General features: G+C 34.9%; 2 protein-coding genes across 2 annotated transcripts; both read right to left on the reverse strand.

Annotated features, from left to right (window-relative positions):
* Window positions 1-193: 193 nt before the first annotated feature.
* Window positions 194-12,700, reverse strand: LOC127179902 (epithelial cell-transforming sequence 2 oncogene-like). The gene is made up of 21 exons (XM_051133716.1): window positions 12,250-12,700; window positions 10,738-10,850; window positions 10,471-10,633; window positions 10,015-10,267; window positions 9,770-9,882; window positions 9,465-9,580; window positions 9,277-9,373; window positions 9,016-9,184; window positions 8,529-8,657; window positions 8,347-8,439; window positions 6,807-6,983; window positions 6,612-6,715; window positions 6,402-6,530; window positions 6,113-6,318; window positions 5,886-6,033; window positions 4,189-4,262; window positions 3,942-4,098; window positions 3,784-3,849; window positions 3,531-3,619; window positions 1,760-1,932; window positions 194-386 (listed from the first exon to the last, which is right to left on the reverse strand). Exons 1-21 carry the CDS (start codon window positions 12,436-12,438, stop codon window positions 256-258), a joined length of 2,889 nt encoding a protein of 962 aa, XP_050989673.1. The 5' UTR covers window positions 12,439-12,700; the 3' UTR covers window positions 194-255.
* An 80-nt stretch (window positions 12,701-12,780) lies between these two features.
* ccdc28a (coiled-coil domain containing 28A) lies at window positions 12,781-17,983 on the reverse strand. The gene is made up of 6 exons (XM_051133748.1): window positions 17,832-17,983; window positions 16,893-17,061; window positions 14,327-14,490; window positions 14,095-14,249; window positions 13,981-14,003; window positions 12,781-13,444 (listed from the first exon to the last, which is right to left on the reverse strand). The coding sequence occupies exons 2-6, from the start codon at window positions 17,042-17,044 to the stop codon at window positions 13,390-13,392; spliced, it is 549 nt and encodes a 182-aa protein (XP_050989705.1). The 5' UTR covers window positions 17,045-17,061; window positions 17,832-17,983; the 3' UTR covers window positions 12,781-13,389.
* Between the last annotated feature and the right edge of the window lie 353 nt (window positions 17,984-18,336).

Below are 18,336 nucleotides of genomic sequence, written 5' to 3' on the forward strand. Positions count from 1 at the left end.
AGTAAATGATAAATGATTTTTCCACATAGTTTCAGAAATAATGTGACATATATATTCAAAACTTAAAAATAACAAGATTAAAATTATCCAGTATATATAAAGACACACTTTTATATTGCAATAATTCATGCTTTAACCATGCATAATCGAACATTATAATTATACCAATTCAATTTTCTTAGTATGAAAAAAAAAAAAAAAAAAAAAAAAAACAGCCATTGGATATGACCATCCAGTGTCCATCATAGCTGATATTTAGTTCCGTGTTATAGCAGTATTTATAGCACTGCGTAAAGCAGACAGCAGCCTGATCTTGTCCTCTTCTCTATCTGTAGCACAGATCCACAGGCGCTTTGGACTCTCCAGCTGAAAAGCGTTTTGAACATCTGAAAAGATTATGGATTGATTAACTGTACATAGAATTTTATATTTCAGCGCAGAAGTAAGCCTATGGGTGAAACTTCCGGTTCATTAGCCGCTATAGGGAAATAATGAGAAGAATAACAACGTGCAGTGAACAGTAAAACTGCTTTCACTACAAACCAGTGTGTTCATAAATAAGATCCATTTCCAAAACAAAGATTCACATATAATGTACTCACCCCCTTGTCATCCAAGACGTTCATGTCTTTCTTTCTTCAGTCGTAAAGAAATTATGTTTATTGAGGAAAATATTTCAGCATTTTTCTTCATATAATGGGCTGATATGGTGCCACGATTTTGAACTTCCAAAATGCAGTTTAAATGTGACTTCAAACAATCCCAAATGCGGCTGTAAACTATCCCAGCCGAGAAAGAAGGGTCTTATCTAGCGTAACGATTGGTTATTTTCATAAAAATAATACAGTTTATATACTTTTTAATGTAAAACGCTCGTCTTGTCTTATTCTGCCTGGACTGTTTTTTTCCGGTTCATGACAGTTAGGGTATGTTGAAAAACTCCCATCTCATGTTCTCCCTCAACTTCAAAATCATTCTCTATCGCTGTTTTTACCTTTTTTATTAAAGGTGTTTGATCTTCTTTTCATGTTCACTTTGCAAAGACTGGATCGGTACTTCTGCAGTGATGTAGGATGATTTTGAAATGATTTTTTAAGTTGAGGGAGAAAATACGATTGGAGTTTTTCGACATACCCTAACTGTCTTGAGCCAGAATACACAGAGTTCAGGCAGAGTAAGACAAGACGAGCGTTTGAGATTAAAAAGTATATAAATTCGTTTCCAACTGCATTTGGGATCGTTCGAAGCCGCATTTAAACTGCATTTTGGAAGTTCAAAATCGGGGCACCATATCAGTCCATTATATGGAGAAAAATACTGAAATGTTTTCCTCAAAAAACATAATTTCTTTACGACTGAAGAAATAAAAACATGAACGTTGGATGACAAGGGGGTGAGTACATTATATGTGAATCTTTGTTTTGGAAGTGGACTTCTCCTTTAAGACACCAATTTTAGAATATCAAGCAGCAAACAAGCTGTTTTGTACATCTAAAAATAGCTGGACGCAGATAAGACCGGAAGCCAGACCTTACGGGAAAAATAAGGTGGATAACATAACATTAAATATGACTTATAAACCTATTCCTAACAGATTAATATTTGCCATTTTGATCAAGTAAGTGCAGCCTTGGTGAGTGAAAGAGACTTCTTTCAAAAGCATTTTAAAAATCTGGTAGTCGATTGTAGTATATATTGCCAATTTCAGAGACAACATCATGAACACTGCATTAGAGTATGTAGTAATAATGAAACATACACTTTGTATCTGTGATTTCCGTGAGTTTTAGACAGTGAAGGGCCACAGAGGCCAGAAAGGTGTGGCTTGTGTTCACTGCCAGAGAAAATGGCATGTTTGACACACTCCTCTCAGTCAGAACTAGAGCATCATTAAACAGAAACAATCCCAGGTCACTCACATGCTCATACATCCTGAGGGAAAAGAAAAAATAAACATATCACAGATCAGCAGGGTTGCTTGAGTAAATCTGCTTCCATAAAGGAACAGTTTACCCAAAAAATGAAAATTTGCTAAGCCTCTGGCCATCTAAGATGTACACTACTGCTTAAAAGTTTAGGATCAGTAAAACTTGCAGTGTTTTCTAAAGTAGTCTCTTACGCTCATCAAGGCTGCCTTTATTTGATCAAAAATACAGAAAAAAATGCAATATTGCAAAATGTTATTAAAATATAAAATAATGTTTTTTATTTTAATATATCATTTATTTATTCCTGTGATGGAAAGCTGAATTTTCATCAGCTGTTACTTCCATCTTAAGTGTCACATGATCCTTCATAAATCATTCTAATATGCTGATTTATTATTAGAATTATCAATGTTGGAAACAGTTGTGCTGCCAAATACTTTTTTGGAACCTGTGATTCTTTTTTTCAGGATTCTTTGATGAATAACAAGTTAAAAAGAACAGCTTTTATTCAAAATATAAATCTTTTCTAACAATATAAATCTATGCTATCACTTTTTATTAATTTAACACATTCTTGGTGAATAAAAGTATTAATTTCTTTAAAAAAAAAGTAGTGTATATTGTTAGAAAACCTTTCTATTTTAAATAAATGCTGTTCTTTTTAAACTTTTATTGATCAAAGAATCATGAAACAAGTATCACAGGTTCCAAAAAATCACAGGTTCCAAAAAATTCATGTAACACACAAGACTGTTTAATGTGAAAATTCAATTTTAATTACAGATATAAATTCATTTTTAATGTATATTAATATTGAAAAACATTGTTTTACATCATAATAATATTTCACAATATTACATTTTTTCTGTATTTTTGATCAAATGAACTCAGCCTTGATGAGCATAAGAAACGTCTTTAAAATACATTAAAAATGTACTCACCCTCATGTCGTTCCAAAACTGTAAGACCTTTGTTCATCTTCAGAACACAAATGAAGATATTTTTGATGAAATCTGAGAGCTTTCTGACCCTGCATAGATGGCAACGCAACTGACACATTCAAGGCCCAGAAAGGTAGCAAGGACATAGTTAAAACAGTCCATGTGGCATCAGTGGTTCAACCTTCTTGTAGCTTCAAAAAATGACGGTTGAACCACTGATGTTACATGGATTATTTTAACGATGTCCTTACTGGCTTTCTGGGCCCTGAACGTGGTAGTTGCGTTGCTCACTATGCAGGGTCAAAAAGCTCTCAGATTTCATCAAAAATATCTTCATTTGTGTTACGAAGATGAATAAGAGTTTTACGGATTTGAAACGACATGAGGGTAAGTAATTAATGACAGAATTTTCATTTTTGGGTGAGCTATCCCTTTAATCTCTCATTTCTCATCATAATAGCATTTACACCTTGGATGGCCTGAAGGTGAGAATTTTCAGAAATTATATTTTTATTCTTAAAAAAAAAAAGTGCTTCTTATAAATGCAAACTTATGGAGTTATGCTATTGTTAGTCATCTACAAACAGAATAAGACTAAGGCTTTAGGTAGACAGAGAGACTCCTGTTTCTTTGTCATTTGATCTCAGGTCAATAGCAGCACCTGAGAGAGGCAGCAATGTTTCCATTAAGGCAGCTCAGTAATGCCACATCCTGTGTGGTGATCAAATATCTGCTTTCCTCCAACAGATTCTAAATAAAGTACAAAAACACTGACATTTACACACAGTGCACTGCAAATACATACGGCTGTCCGTCACAGACTTCTCTGTTGTTTTAAGTACAGTGATCTTTAATGGCCTGTGAGAACATGATCTCTGTAAATAAATGACTGCTGCAATGACTACACAACTTACTGGGCAGCTTTGGATTGTGCTCTGTGCCTCCATGATTCTCAAGTCTTGATCCAGACTCTTTTTTAACTGGGAGTGAATAGCAAAGCACTGTCTTAAATTAAGGTAAACACTCATACATGTTCTTATTCATTCACTGAGTAATTTGTTTTTGAACAGACCTTGTGGATGAAGCCTCTGTAGGTCAGCAGTGAGTTGAGGGCAGATGATAACTTTGTGTAGTCTGGGTGTTCAGATGGTGTGTGTAGCATTAATGCCTGAAGCAAAGTCACATATTCCTCCACTCGTGCAGATGGTGTGAGAAACAGCTCCTGGAGACTGGATGTACAATTGCTGCGTTGCTAGAGTCGCTTTTGTACAACTTTGTAATTTGTCAGAAAACTACCAGAGCTGTAGTTTTTACTGTACCTCAGCATTCTAGTAGCAACAGTCCGATCGTGTCTCTTCAGAAAGCTGCGGAATACAGGCAGCATCTCACGGCACTACGAAACATACAAAATTATGTAACAGATAATGACTCGGCATATCAAATAATTTCCAAAAGTATTATACACCAAAAGTATTAAAATAATTTAAGTGCATAACGTATTATAAACAATCTAATTAATGTACATTACGCATTATAACAAATGACTAAAAAAGGTGCCACCGGCCTGATGACTGTTTTTACACTTTACAGCGCAATCTAATCACTGTTAATATTGACTAAACAACATTTAATTCAAATGTCCACTTAATCTTTAATATTTGGCCATTTCTTTACGAAATAAATGCTACAGCCACTGCAGTTTCTTGAATATGTGGTCATCAAAACGTGTAAACTCAGAGTGAGGGTTTAAACTTTTATTTTGAAATCGCAACGAACAGTTTGCGTAGGTTTATAAATGATTTACCTTAGAAAGCTGATGAAATGGCGTCATCTGCATTCCCAGATGAACGTTATAATAAACCCAAAGTAAGTGGAATGTGCCACTTGCTGTATTTTGCCGGTTACTCGACATGGGCAGATTGCAGTTGAGAATTTTTTTTAATCGAGTACTCAAATTGAATCGAGGAATCGTGACAGCCCTAAAGGAGACTTTCCTCGGATTAAGTTTTCTTCCCAGATAACACACGTACGTCTGCAAGATGTCTGTTAATGATCACTTGATCTTTAAAGCATCTGCTGTGTACAAACATCTAACAGACGTCTGTAAGATGTCACTTTTACATACATTCTAAATCATAAACATCCTAAAGACATCTAATAGATGTCTATTTGACATCTGATAGGAAACGTCCTATAGACATATTGCTGATGAGCAAACACTCTAAAAAATATGTCTTCCAGATGTAAATGCAGATGTCAAATAGATGTCTCTGAGATGTACGTGTGCTATCAGGGAATGCAGACATCAAATAGATGTCCCTGTGATGTATGTGTGTGCTATCAGGGTTCATTTGATCAGTTTTTAAAAATATTTGAGTTTTATTCAACTACCCAGATAGCACATGTATTGTTTCAAATCAAGATGTCTGTTAAAGATCACTTGATCTGGAAAGCATCTGCCATGTACAAACATCTGACAGATGTCTTCAAGATGTCAGTTTTACATACATTCTAAATCATAAACATCTTAATAGATGTCTATTTGACATCTGATAGGTAACATCCTATAGACGTATAGCAGATGAGCAAACACTCTAAAAAATACGTCTTGCAGATGTAAATGCAGACGTGAAATACACGTCTCTGTGATGTTTGTGTGCTATCAGGGTACAAACTGCTTTTATGAGGTATAATGATCCTGCTAGCACACATCCATCATGGAGGCGTCTATTTGATGTCTGCATTTACATCTGGAAGACGTATTTTTTAGAGTGTTTGCTCATCTGCAATACGTATATAGGACGTTTCCTATCAGATGACAAATAGACATCTATTAGATGTCTTTAAGATGATTATGATCTAGAATGTATGGAAAACTGACATCTTACAGACATCTGTCAGATGTTTGCACACAGCAGATGCTTTCCAGATCAAGTGATCTTTAACAGACATCTTGCAGACGTACATGTGCTATCTGGGGAGAAGTTATTCTAGGAAATATTTTACATTAACACACCTTGTCTATAGTTCTGAGAATGGTCGGATAGTTGTTGAAAAAGTTAGTGTAGACCCGTAACTTGGTGCAAAACTTGACACAGACATCCCCCACACATTGCAGCGGACCCCACTCCTCCCACCTCTCAGTCAGCTCCTTCAGAAAAACACTGTGAAGAGCAGAGTTTAAGAAAATGAGAAAGTAACAGAAATAGAAAACTGTATGTGGAAACATGCTAAATATGTTACCTGTTTGTCTCCAAAATGTCCAGCAGAGGGCAGAAGATGGTGATGAGACTGACTGAGCTGATGATGGCTCGGTTGGAGTCCAGTGCTGCTCTGAGAGGGGTGTAGTACACTGTGGCCACTGCTTGAAGTTGTCTCACATATGTTTTCTCACTATTGAAAAGCTCTTTGCACACAGCACTGCGTCTATCTGCATCACTTAACAAGCCCTAATAAAAAAGACACATTTTTAAGCATTGAATGTATTTGGTGAACCAAATTAATTATCCAGAACAGAAACATTAGCACTAACCTTAGGAGATTCTGAATTGAGGCTGTTAAAGGAAGCACTTTCTGTAAGAAACAGTGGGTCGATGTTCTTCAAACCACTGCTGACTGATGACTTCATTAGGAAGTGTCCTAAGAAGTCTAAGGGATCATCCTACAGCATGACAGTGAATCAGATTTAGTATAATGCAGTGAGATAATCTGAGATTTACTGGAACAAAATGTTCTTGCTTACCGGAGACTCATTCATCAGTGCTACAAGCCCATGAACCAAACACTGCATGACCTCTGATTTAAGGGAAATCACAGGCATCTTAATGTGATCCCAGAGGAAGAGACCTGGAAAGGCCGTGCAAACAAAGAAAATGGTTTGAATGTAAGGTATGTAATTGACGTTAACTGCACAAGACTGTTTTAATTTCTGACTTGCCCAGGATGCGGCCTCTGATCTCTTGACACATAAAGTGCAGCTGTGGCCCCAGCTGTTTCCGCAGATGCTTACAGACTTCCTCTATCCATTCAGCCTGTCTGCACCAGCTCAGAAGAAGGGTCTCATGTAGGTACACCAATGGAGGAAACTCACCAGACCCAGACCACTCATTGAGAACTAGCAGAAATACAAAAAACTGTTCTTTAAATAACGTGTGATACTAATTTATGTATATGAAAAAAATAAAATAAACAAGAGATGTTATTATGATTGTTTTTAATATCAATATTATTTTATATATAAAGATATATAAAAAAAAATTAATATGAAACTGTATTTTATATACTTAGAATTATATTTATATTTTTTCTCATCATCTTAAAAAAACATGCACAATCTAATAAGACATCAAATTTAAAGTTACATAATTATAATTATTTCAAAAAAATATTATTCCTTATTATTTTGTATGAGAAATTACTATTTATTATGAGAAACAATATCTACAGTTGAAGTCAAATGTTTGCACACACCTTGCAGAATTTGCAAAATGTTAATTATTTTACAGAAATAAAAGGGATCATACAAAATGCATATTATTTTATATTTAGTACTGACCTGAATAAGATATTTTACACATAAAAGAATGAATTCATAAAGACCCCCTTCAAAAGTCTACTTAATATACAATGCATTAAGAGCTGGGAGGGGGGTGAAAACTTTTGAACAGAATGAAGATGTGTACATATTTGCCTAAATATATATTTTTTTTCATTTAGTACTGCCCTTCAGAAGCTACAGAAGATACTTACATGTTTCCCACACGACAAAATAAGTTACATTTACCCTGATCTTCAAATTCAAAAGGTTTTCATGCATCTGGTTTCCTTCTGGAGCATCAGTGAGCGTTTGAACCTTCTGTAATAGTTGCATATGAGTCCCTCAGTTGTCCTCAGTGTCAAAAGATGGATCTCAAAATCATACACTCATTGTTGGAAAGGGTTCAAATACACAAAAATGCTGAAAAATCAAAGAATTTGTGGGACCTGAAGGATTTTTACATAGAAAAAACTTAAATTTTCAATTCATCAAAATATCCACTATTAGGAGCTATTACAGCTCTGCATAATCTGGGCCTAAATTCATTGTATTGTAAACTTACTCAGCAATCAATTGTTGAAGCTATTAAGGTGTGCTGACCCAAAAAACTTTTAAAAACCTGGGCCAAGTTTAAACCAGTAATCAGGCATCACAGCTGGCAAAGGGGCATGTCTGACTTTGACATGTATATATTGCCATTATTATGTAATCTAAATGAAAATTATTATTGCTGGTCTTCAATGATAATGTCAAGTTACTTTAATGTATTTGCACCAAAAAATGATAAGGATTTATGCTGATATCATCCAGGGGTGTTTCCAAACTTTTGGAGGGCAGTGTATGTAAATATAATATACATATAATATTGATATTCTATAATTTATTACATTGTACATAGATAGAGAATTTGCCCTGGGAAAAAAAAAAATCTGCAACTCACTATGCTGGTAGGAGCCCGTACAGATCCCTGTGGGAGCTCTGACATTTAGACCAGTCAAAATGGACAACTTCCTCATCAGATCCATACCTGCAACTGAAGAATCAATACAGAACAACTCCTGAATAAAGCATACCTACAGTAAATGTAACATGGGACAAAATGCCACTGGGACAAAACTCTACCAGAAGCTGCCAGGGGAGCAAAGATGCTCAGACTCCCTCCTTCTGAAGCAGGAACTACCCAACCACAAAGATTCTCCCAGAACTCCCTCACACAGGGCTTCAGCACTGTCTTCTCATTAATGCTTAGTCCTGGATAAAAGAAAGTGTAGACAATGTATATAGGCTATAATCTGTAGGATGCGATTATTACAGAGATTTAACACTGTGTGTACACCAGACACGACGCGACGCGACACGAACTCATTATAATGAGATGATATATATTTTTTTCTATTACATTCTATTTTAGGCATATAAACTATAGCATGAATGATTTGTTTATGTTGCCACATTTATCATTTACAGCTACTTTTGTATTGCAATTTATTGAAGTAATTCAAATATTTGGCATACATTTGACAGCAGCTGTGTGTTTTATATGCTTATAAAATCTGCCCTCATAAAAAAACCTCTTCCATATCCTACTGAATTAATCAGAGAAAATTACCATCTGTGAGAGTTATTTCTCCTGTGCTTCCTGTCACCAGAATGCCGAGACTTTGCACCATCCTGCCTTGGATCACCTTTTCCGCCGAAGAAAGCAAAGCCTCCAAGGTCATTCCTTGCGAGTCATACGGTAAAACCATCACAGACACTTGCACTGCGGCCAGAATCAGCTAGAAATATGAAGTTGAGATCTTTCAGTTCATAAACAACTGTCTATCATTCACAAGGAGACATAATTTAATGTCTTGTACAACAGTCTTACTTCATATCCAGGAAGTTTGGATGATACAAGTAGGAAATGAGGAAGAGGACTGTAAGAGGACTTCACTGGTTGGTTGAACTGTAGTGAACTGTAAGGACTGTATGTTTAGAATAATTTTTTCTTTATTGTTGTGCGATGAATGACAACATATGATGCAAGAGATATTCACCAATGTTGCTATTACTGACCTCATAGTTCTCAATAAACTGGTGGCACCTGTGCTCTCAAAAGTATTGCTCATACTTAAGTTAAGCCGTGGTTCTCTTATTTCCACACTAGAGAGTGATTCCAATCGACACTTGTCCTACAGTAGAAAAACATGAGAAATAACACTTTTGTGTACATTTTTTTGTATATTGCATTACATAAATCTAACATGAAGATGAGTTACTAACACATTATCATGATATGTTAGTAGGCAATACTTTTTAAGATAATAATTATGCATCTTGATTAAAGCTTCTGCTTTAAACTTTTATTGCCATTGTCTCACCCCAATTTGAACAAGAGCAGCAGTAAGACTCAGAGGCTTATGAATGGTTCCAGTAAATGATGTGCCCAATTTACTGGTGTTTAACCATGCCCTCCTGGTCTTCAAAGCAGCCTCTGTGAAAAAAAATCAGACAGGAATATGAGGACCAGAACATAAGCCAACTCTATTAATTAAAACTCTTTAACCTCAATCAGATCAATAAGGGCATGAACAGTACATGAAATGCTGGAAACCCTGGCACTTACTTTTATGCTCTGCTACCTTCTGTCTGATAGTTTGTCTTATCTTGTGTTCTCTCCATTGATCCTGTTGCTCCTCTGGTGCTGTCAAACTCTCATTCAAGGTACCATAGACACCCGCTGCTTCCCGTGGAGTCAGAATATCTAAACTGGCAGTACAAGCCAAATAATGTTGTCTCCACGCCCCGTACTCATGATCTGATGGGGTGTAGGGAAGAAACCAGCCAAGGCGGATACACTTCGGTGACCACAGACAGTCCTAGAGAATCACATTGAGATTGTATTGTGGGTGAGTAAACATATACAAAACATTGTTTTTGTCATTTCTGGCAGTCATTCTCAAACTGAAATTTACCCTAGTTTAGAAAACTTTGGGTAACGATGTTTAAATTAAGACAGAAATGTAATAAAAGCCTGGTATCTAATAAATTACTGTCACATTTGTGCTGATTAATTTCTTACCTGTTCTGCCAGAAACCTCCAGTGCCAGCACACCTGTGCTGCAGAGCAGATGTCTCGAGGACTGAGGAAAGACATGATGTAGAGAGACAGAAAGCGAGGCAGCACAGCTGTGAAGTCCATTCGAGTGACAGGTACTGATTCTGCCAAACAATCCCAGGTGAACCTGAAATGATAAAAACTTATATTGACTACAAATTCATTGTATGAGAAAGTATATTTCTTGTTTTTAAATCATATAAAATCAGAAATTATGAAATCAGAATTTACTTGAGCTGGGTTTTGGAGCATCTTTTCAGCAGCTGACATATAAATTCTTTTCTTTGTCGGTCTGTCCACAGATCAAACCAATGGAGGATAAGAGTTGTTCTTTCCTGAAAAAGCTGCAGATTTTTTCAGATTAAATGTTGTTATAAAAATAAATTAGGTATATTTGAATCATAAATGGGCCGGCCATTCTACAGAATTGGTGCAAACTGCTTTCCCACAAACAAAAAACACATTTAAAAAGCATTTAAGTATTCAAATCTTAGATGTTTATTAAGATCTTTCTATTATCTATAGAAACCTATGATAATATTTAAAATATCAGTAATCGTAATATATATAAAATCATAATTTATTTGGTACTTTCAATTGGGAGGTGACTGTCCCAAACACTAACCCCTAACTTCAACTTAAGACAATGATATTGAAATAACTTTTGCATTTTATTCCATTGTTGTTTTTAAAAATATCGTTTTGATCTTGTAACAAAAGTGAAGTTAAAAATCACATCACTACCGAAACAGTGCATGTTTTAGTCTATTGGCTGAGATTTTAACTACATCCTTGCATTTATGATCAGAAAATATTTGTGTCACTCTCTCTCATAGCTACATGGTGAGTAGCAGATCAAAAGTCTAAAAATCTGTGTACATTTAAGGAACGTTACTACCGAACACCTTTTTTCTGCAGTTAAACACACTTTTTTTGGTGTTATTCCATAACATTTCGTTTTTATATGTGAACCACTGTTCAGTTACCTGAATAGCATCTTTGAACTGGGCTGAAACACAGTATCCGTTATTTGGGGGAACTAAACAAAATTGTAGTAAAGTTATGCAATTTTTTTTTTTTTTTAGTATTTTAATAGTTTTTGTAGTGTTTTAGTATGTGGGTTAAAATTGTGTAATGTGATGTGGCCGCTACCAAAACATTGTCACTACCAAAAATGTGCAGTCACAACCAAAACCTAGGACATTTTGTTAAATATATAGTATATTGAATTATCAACTAAGATGTTATGATACTGTTTGGATCAATGTAAATTAAAACTCAAATCAGTATGATCAACTTTTTGCCTTTTACAAAGAAAAAATGGATTCAAAATACAGGAAGTCTCAAAAATAACTTGAAACATTGTTAAAATGGTAATTGTTATAGATTTACCTATTAGAACTTTTTAATAAAATAGCAAAAACAAACAAACAAACACACACACACACACACACACACATATATATATATATATTTACAAGGCAGATGTAAGCAAAATCTTAATAGATCAGTGCAACCCTTCCTAGTAAATTACATATTACTGTGTACTTTTTTTTTTTTTTCAGGATGTTTCCAACTCTGACTTTGGACCAATTTTGTAGAATGGCCTATAAATCATAGGCCTACATATTTATACATATGAAAATTGCAAAAATAAGTCAAATACAAAGTAATTACATTTTAAAAAATACAAATATTATTAAAAAAAAAAAAAAAAAAAAAAAAAAAAACTTTTTTCCTGACCTGTTGGTTACATGCTTTATTTGTTACAGGCGTCCATGCACTGAATCTGGTTTCTGTGCCGTCGAACCGCGACGCGTCTGACTGAGACTGTTTGTACTCACTTCCGTTCATCTGCCATTGATTGATAATATCCATATTTCCGCGGGTTTTTGACTTCTGATGAGTACTAAATTCTAAAACAGACGTCATAATGACAGTTATAATAGTCCAAACAGTCTAAAACTAACACTGTCTTGCTCGGTTTGTAGGTAAAAGTAACATATTCGTTACATTTGGGAATGCGTTCCATAAAATAAATAGAAATTTTGCGCGAAATCTAGATGTTCTGCTCGTTATCGTCTGGAGTTCGGTTCTAAACAAACCTCTGGTAAACGTCCAGGAACAAGCACCTACTTTACAAGCTCGTTTCCCTGGAGACCAAATAACAAATGAAGCTCTGCAAATTCCTTCACACCATTCGCGTTTCTGTCAGCAGCTTCTGGGATTGTATTCGGAATCAGCAGTTAATCTACGTAATTGAGAAATCAGATGTGGGGTAATACAACTTGAACTTTATTGATAGAAGCATGAATAAAAAGTTCAATCAACAATTAGCCAGTAGGTTGCACTTTACATTTCCAACATTTTAAATCAAAATAAAATATGTAAATATGACTATAACCAAAAATATACAACCTTATTTTACTTTAATTCAGCAGTCTTAGTAGTCTCATGAATCTGACATCTTGTTAAAAAATAACCTGCCATTATCTTTCTATTAACTGCCTTAAGACAGGACATAAATAAATACAAACTGAGCTCATCAGTTCCTTGTTAAAGTGAATGAGTGATAATGCAAAGGTGCTGCTATTGTACAACTCCAAGGCAGCATTTAAGACATGAGATTAGAAGTCACAACATATTTTCCTTGTGGTAACATGAAATGATGCGATGAGAAGGACAAGTGAGCATTTCATCATGACTGTTTGGATTTGTTCTTTGATATCATATCTATAAAACTATAGAGTGCAAACAAGCCAAGCTGACCAACTCTACTTAAGATCCACAGTGTCATCGATATGACTGCAATACTGGTGTTTCTCCACAGCTTTTCTGTGCTTAATATGCACACAGTATTCTCCATGGTAGAGCCTTTGTAGTTCATATGCTGGAAGTTCTCGGGACATCTTGACTGTCAGCAAGGTTAAGCTTTTGTCTAAGGAAGTACAGTTAAGGATTTCAGACTCTGTCAAGGCATCCAAGACTTGGGTTAGACAACCTGTAAAAGAACAGTTTGACTCCAAGGCTGTAGCATGCTGCTGTCAAATCATGCAATAAGTAGGAACATGTGTTGGACAACTTATATAATATTGCACCCGAAAATGCATTCTTTGTAATGAGTCACATTATTTAACAAGTACATACGTTTTGCATTAAAAATGTATGCTTTGCATTAAAAAAAAACAACAACATTATAATAATTAACATTTCATGATGCAAAAAGCTGTGTGTTTGTAAGAAACAAACTCATCAAGACGTTTTAACTTCTTTACAAACACTCAGTGACGTTAACTAATGAACTGGAGTTGTGGATTACTGGTAAATTATTTGGCCTCTCATTCTGACGGCACCCATTCACTACAGAGGATCCATTGGTGGCACGTTTTCATTCTTGGGTGAATTATTTCTTTAACTAACCACTATAACATCATCAAATTCATGAACATTATTGGTGAAACCATGAAAGGATACATTGAGGAGCTTAACTCTTCCAGCTGAAGGAACAAAGTGAACTTCATTAGATTGTCTGGACAAATGCATGAAAGAACTCATAGATATGTCGATATTTAATATTGCTTTGCTTACATTTAATAACAGTTTATCCATGTTTGTGTCATAGGCAGACTTCCTCTGGTCTTCTGGCAGCTCATCCACTTCTCCATATAAGTCGAAATGCAGACGAGCCAGTGTTTCCTGCATTTCCCTCACATGCTCCATCTGATCAATGGAGCACTCGTTACCTGATTCGGAGAAGATTGTGAATTCAATTAAAACTGTAAACACACTGTACTGTAGCTGCACTGTACTGAGAGCTTACCAAAGGCTTGTAATTTTCCAGAGTGAAAGTCATTCAGAAGGCTGAGCAACCCCTTCTCCATCTCCTGAACATCAGACACGTCTGTGAGAAAAGAGTGCTGGATGGGGGCAGACTGGTTACTCTTACCCGACTGACTCTGAGGCCTTGGTTTGTCTCGCATCCCCCTACAACCCAAAAACAAAATAAATTAACGAACCAAAATACAAACAATGAAAAATGAAACTGTAACTTACACAACTTTAATAATCTATGCCGGGATGTCACGACAGGACTCATCGATTCAATCCGAGTAAGGTTACTCGATTTTTAAAAATCGTAACCGTTTGTCGTAACGGCAAAATACCGGAAGTGGCGCATTCGACGGACGAGAATCCATGAAACGCATTATTAGATCGTTAAAAATCATCATAAAGTATAATCCTACTGTGAATTCACAAATGATACGATTCAAATAAATAAATACGTGCGACGCAAGTTTAATATATGTGCTTTAATTATTTACATTCGTGTAGGTTATGTGCGTGTCAAAGCGGCTCCGTTCACAGTAAACGCCATTTTTTACGAACTGTTATCATTTACATGTGTGGAGCATCTCAAACTCCATCTCTGCATATTATAACCTTCATCTGTTAACGCAACGCGCGCCATTTCATCAGACTTGTACGGTAAATAATGTATAAACCTTTGCAAACACAGGAGAATAATGTTACAGCAGAATATTTCCATATGCTAACTGTTTCTTTGCGATTTCAAAATAAAAGCTCAAACCCTCACTCTGAGTTTACACGTTTTGATGTCCACCTATTCAAGAAATTACAATGGTTGCAGCATTTCTGTGATAAAGAAATGATGATATATTAAAAATTAAGTGGACATTTGAATTAAAAGTTGTTTAGTCAATAAAAATAAACAAGGATTTGATCGTGCAGTTTAATATAATACGTAATGTACATACACTACCGTTCAAAAGTTTGGGGTCAGTAAGACTTGTAATAGTCTTTAAAGAAGTCTCTTATGCTCATCAAGGCTGCATTTATTTGATTAAAAATGTAGAAAAAAACAGTAATATTGCAAAATGTTTTTACAATATAAAATAATGTTTTTTATTTTAACATACTTTAAAATAGAATTTATTCCTGTGATGAAAAGCTGAATTTTTATCAGCTGTTACTCCAGTCTTAAGTGTCACATGATCCTTCAGAAATCATTCTAATATGCAGATTTATTATTAGAATGATCAATGTTGGATAATATCAACAGTTGTGCTGCCAAATATTTTTTGGAACCTGTAATTTTTTTTTTCAGGATTCTTTCATGAATAACAAGTTTAAAAAGTACAGTGTTTATTCAAAATATAAATATTTTATAACAATGTAAATTATTTATTATTAACTTTTAATAAACTTTTAATTATTAACTTAATACATCCTTGGTGAATAAAAGTATTAATTTCTTAAAAAAAAAAAGAAACAATAAAAATGTACTGACCCCAAACTTTTGAACGTAAATTCTATTGTTTATAATACATTATGTATTTTCACAGTTTTGTTCTGTAAATTGCTTGCTTTTAAAAACTTTATTTAAATCAATTATTACTGCCTCATTGCTATCATATGTATTGTAATTTTAAAGACTATTGTTAGCGTAGGTCTATTTTTATTACCTCCAAAAAATTAATTATAATTATGCAATTACATGATTAATCAGGAATAACCAACCGCTTACTCGATTACAAAATATACAGATCTAAATATGACAAATGCAGTGGCATGCAGTGGTGTTCTGAAATGAGAAGGCAAAGTCCTCACTTTTTTTATTATTATTGAATGTACATGCATGTATCATATTTTCTTGGTTAGATAAGCATTACTTACTCTACCAGCATAAAAATCTATTTTGTATTTTTACATAATAAAGTAATTAATAAAACCAAGTACAGTTTTCATCAGTTTAGTGTTCTTAAGCATTTTACATTTATTCCAAAATAATAACTCAAAGCAGTAAAATGTAAACAATTTTATTGATATTTTATATAAATAGATAAATATTTAATATATATGAATTAAAAATAAAAATATGAATTAATAATAAACTTATTTTTGGATCATCAGTCATCTCGTTAAACACTGGTCTCAGACGTGGAGATGTACCTTTAATTTTAACAAGCTAATTGCTCACAAAAAAAAACCCTCCACAGATCAGTTGTAATATAGTATATAAACATGTGGAATCGCATGAACCAGTCATAGCCGATCATAACCAGTCATATCAAATCATATCGCACCCCTCACGTGACCTTCCCCCATTCATTCTCAGTTACCCCCCACCAAACTCACTGCACGCTTTAGGGTGTCTGTTGAAACACAATGGACTCGAGGGAGGTGAAAGAGACACAGACTCCCGCTGTAACTTTCCCTGCCGGTGTCGATTGCTTTTTATGACATATTTAGTAATATTTGTGTTGTTTTACTTTTATATTATGAATTTTTTTCTCATCCAATTTTTTGAGGAGACACTGCCTCCTTTGCCTCCTTGAAGGAAACGCTCCTAAACAGATGACACTCACCTGCGATACTTCGTCCTCTGACTGGAGTGCGTGGCCACACCACCAACGCCGAACGATCTCCCACTGGATGTTGTTTTTCGTGCAGTGATTGGGGGAGGAGCCTGGTTGGAAGACGGTTTGGGGCTTTTACGTTTCTTACTCTTTTCCTCCATTGTATCATCCAAATTACCTACAGAATAAAATACTTATTAAGCAGAGTAACTTCAGTTTAGATTAAAAACATATATTGTATAATGACGTTGTGCAAGCTACAGTTTTGGTAATGTTACATAATCCAGTGGTTCCCAACCTTTCTGACTCCAAGACTGTCTAATTTCCAAAACAACATTTAAAAGCCCTTCATGTAGGGCAACATATTACCAAACTTTTCATTACTAGAAACTAGAGGTGATGACAGATTACCATAATGAAACACTATTATTTGCATGACTCGAGAAGTTTCAAGAACAGTATGTTTTGCTATAAAAACAACATTGAGGGGTTACTGAGAGGATAAATTATTAAAAAAAAAAAATCAATTTTTAGCAGTATATAGCATCATAATGAAGTTAGACATCGTAATATAATTTTTAAATTATAGAAATATACATTTTAAATAATTTAACTTCATTTTGTAGCCTCCACGGAAGTTTGCCGAGGCCCCCTAGCGGGCCCCTGACCCCGGGTAAGAACCACTAATCCCCGATTACAGTAGCATGTTAAGCGTTTCGTTCATGATGAGCAACCATCCGCAATCAGATTTAATATTAACACTGCCCGGTGATATGAAACAGTGCATCAACAATCGCTTCTAATCTCGTTTTACAGTAACACGCAACATGTAAATAATATGCGAACGAGTAAAGGTGCGGCGTGAGTCGTGAACATGTCTAATAATCACAAGAGCAACGTACTAACGCATGCACAATTGTATTTGACAGCATATACGTGTAATTTTACCCCACAAAGAAAGGCTCCACTTTTCAGACTGAAATATTATCCGCTTTGAAAGACATTCTCGATGAGATTAGGCTGCTCTAAAGTTGGTACAGCTGACCAGCAAGTTTACAAAAGGCACTTCCGGGTATTACACGTCATTGTGGTGATATCAACACACACTGTCTGTAACTCAAATAGGTTAAAGCAGCTGTCATAATAGTTACGTACGAAGTAAATTATTTAACAACGAACATTTTTGTTTAATTAATTTTAAACGAAGGCCTGACTACGTAGTTTTTTAAAATACTGTACAACAAACCAGGAATAAAAAGCCGCGTAAAGATAAAAGATAAAACCCACTAAATTCCTACAGTAGACCAATTTAATGTTATGTATTTTTCGAAATCATTACTGTAATGACGCACCAGAAATAGACAAGTCTCTTCCTATTTTATTCTTCACACAGGAACTAAGTAGTAATAATCGTAGCAGACAGACCAAAACATTTTTATTTTATTTTTTTTTG

Source organism: Labeo rohita, chromosome 17 (genome assembly GCF_022985175.1).
Source record: "Labeo rohita strain BAU-BD-2019 chromosome 17, IGBB_LRoh.1.0, whole genome shotgun sequence".
Lineage (NCBI taxonomy): Eukaryota > Metazoa > Chordata > Actinopteri > Cypriniformes > Cyprinidae > Labeo > Labeo rohita.

Excerpts from the sequence above, each read along its gene's own strand:
- ccdc28a (XM_051133748.1), bottom strand. The coding sequence starts at position 17,044 with ATGGAGGAAAAGAGTAAGAAACGTAAAAGCCCCAAACCGTCTTCCAAC. Across the intron at positions 14,004-14,094 it reads TGGATAAACTGTTATTAAAT|CTGGAAGAGTTAAGCTCCTC; the intron begins GTAAGCAAAGCA and ends TTGTTCCTTCAG. Across the intron at positions 13,445-13,980 it reads GAAGAGTTAAGCTCCTCAAT|ACAAAAGCTTAACCTTGCTG; the intron begins GTATCCTTTCAT and ends GTACTTCCTTAG.
- LOC127179902 (XM_051133716.1), bottom strand. The coding sequence starts at position 12,438 with ATGACGTCTGTTTTAGAATTTAGTACTCATCAGAAGTCAAAAACCCGC. Across the intron at positions 8,658-9,015 it reads AGAAATAACTCTCACAGATG|GACTAAGCATTAATGAGAAG; the intron begins GTAATTTTCTCT and ends TCTTTTATCCAG. Across the intron at positions 6,034-6,112 it reads GACATTTTGGAGACAAACAG|TGTTTTTCTGAAGGAGCTGA; the intron begins GTAACATATTTA and ends TGCTCTTCACAG.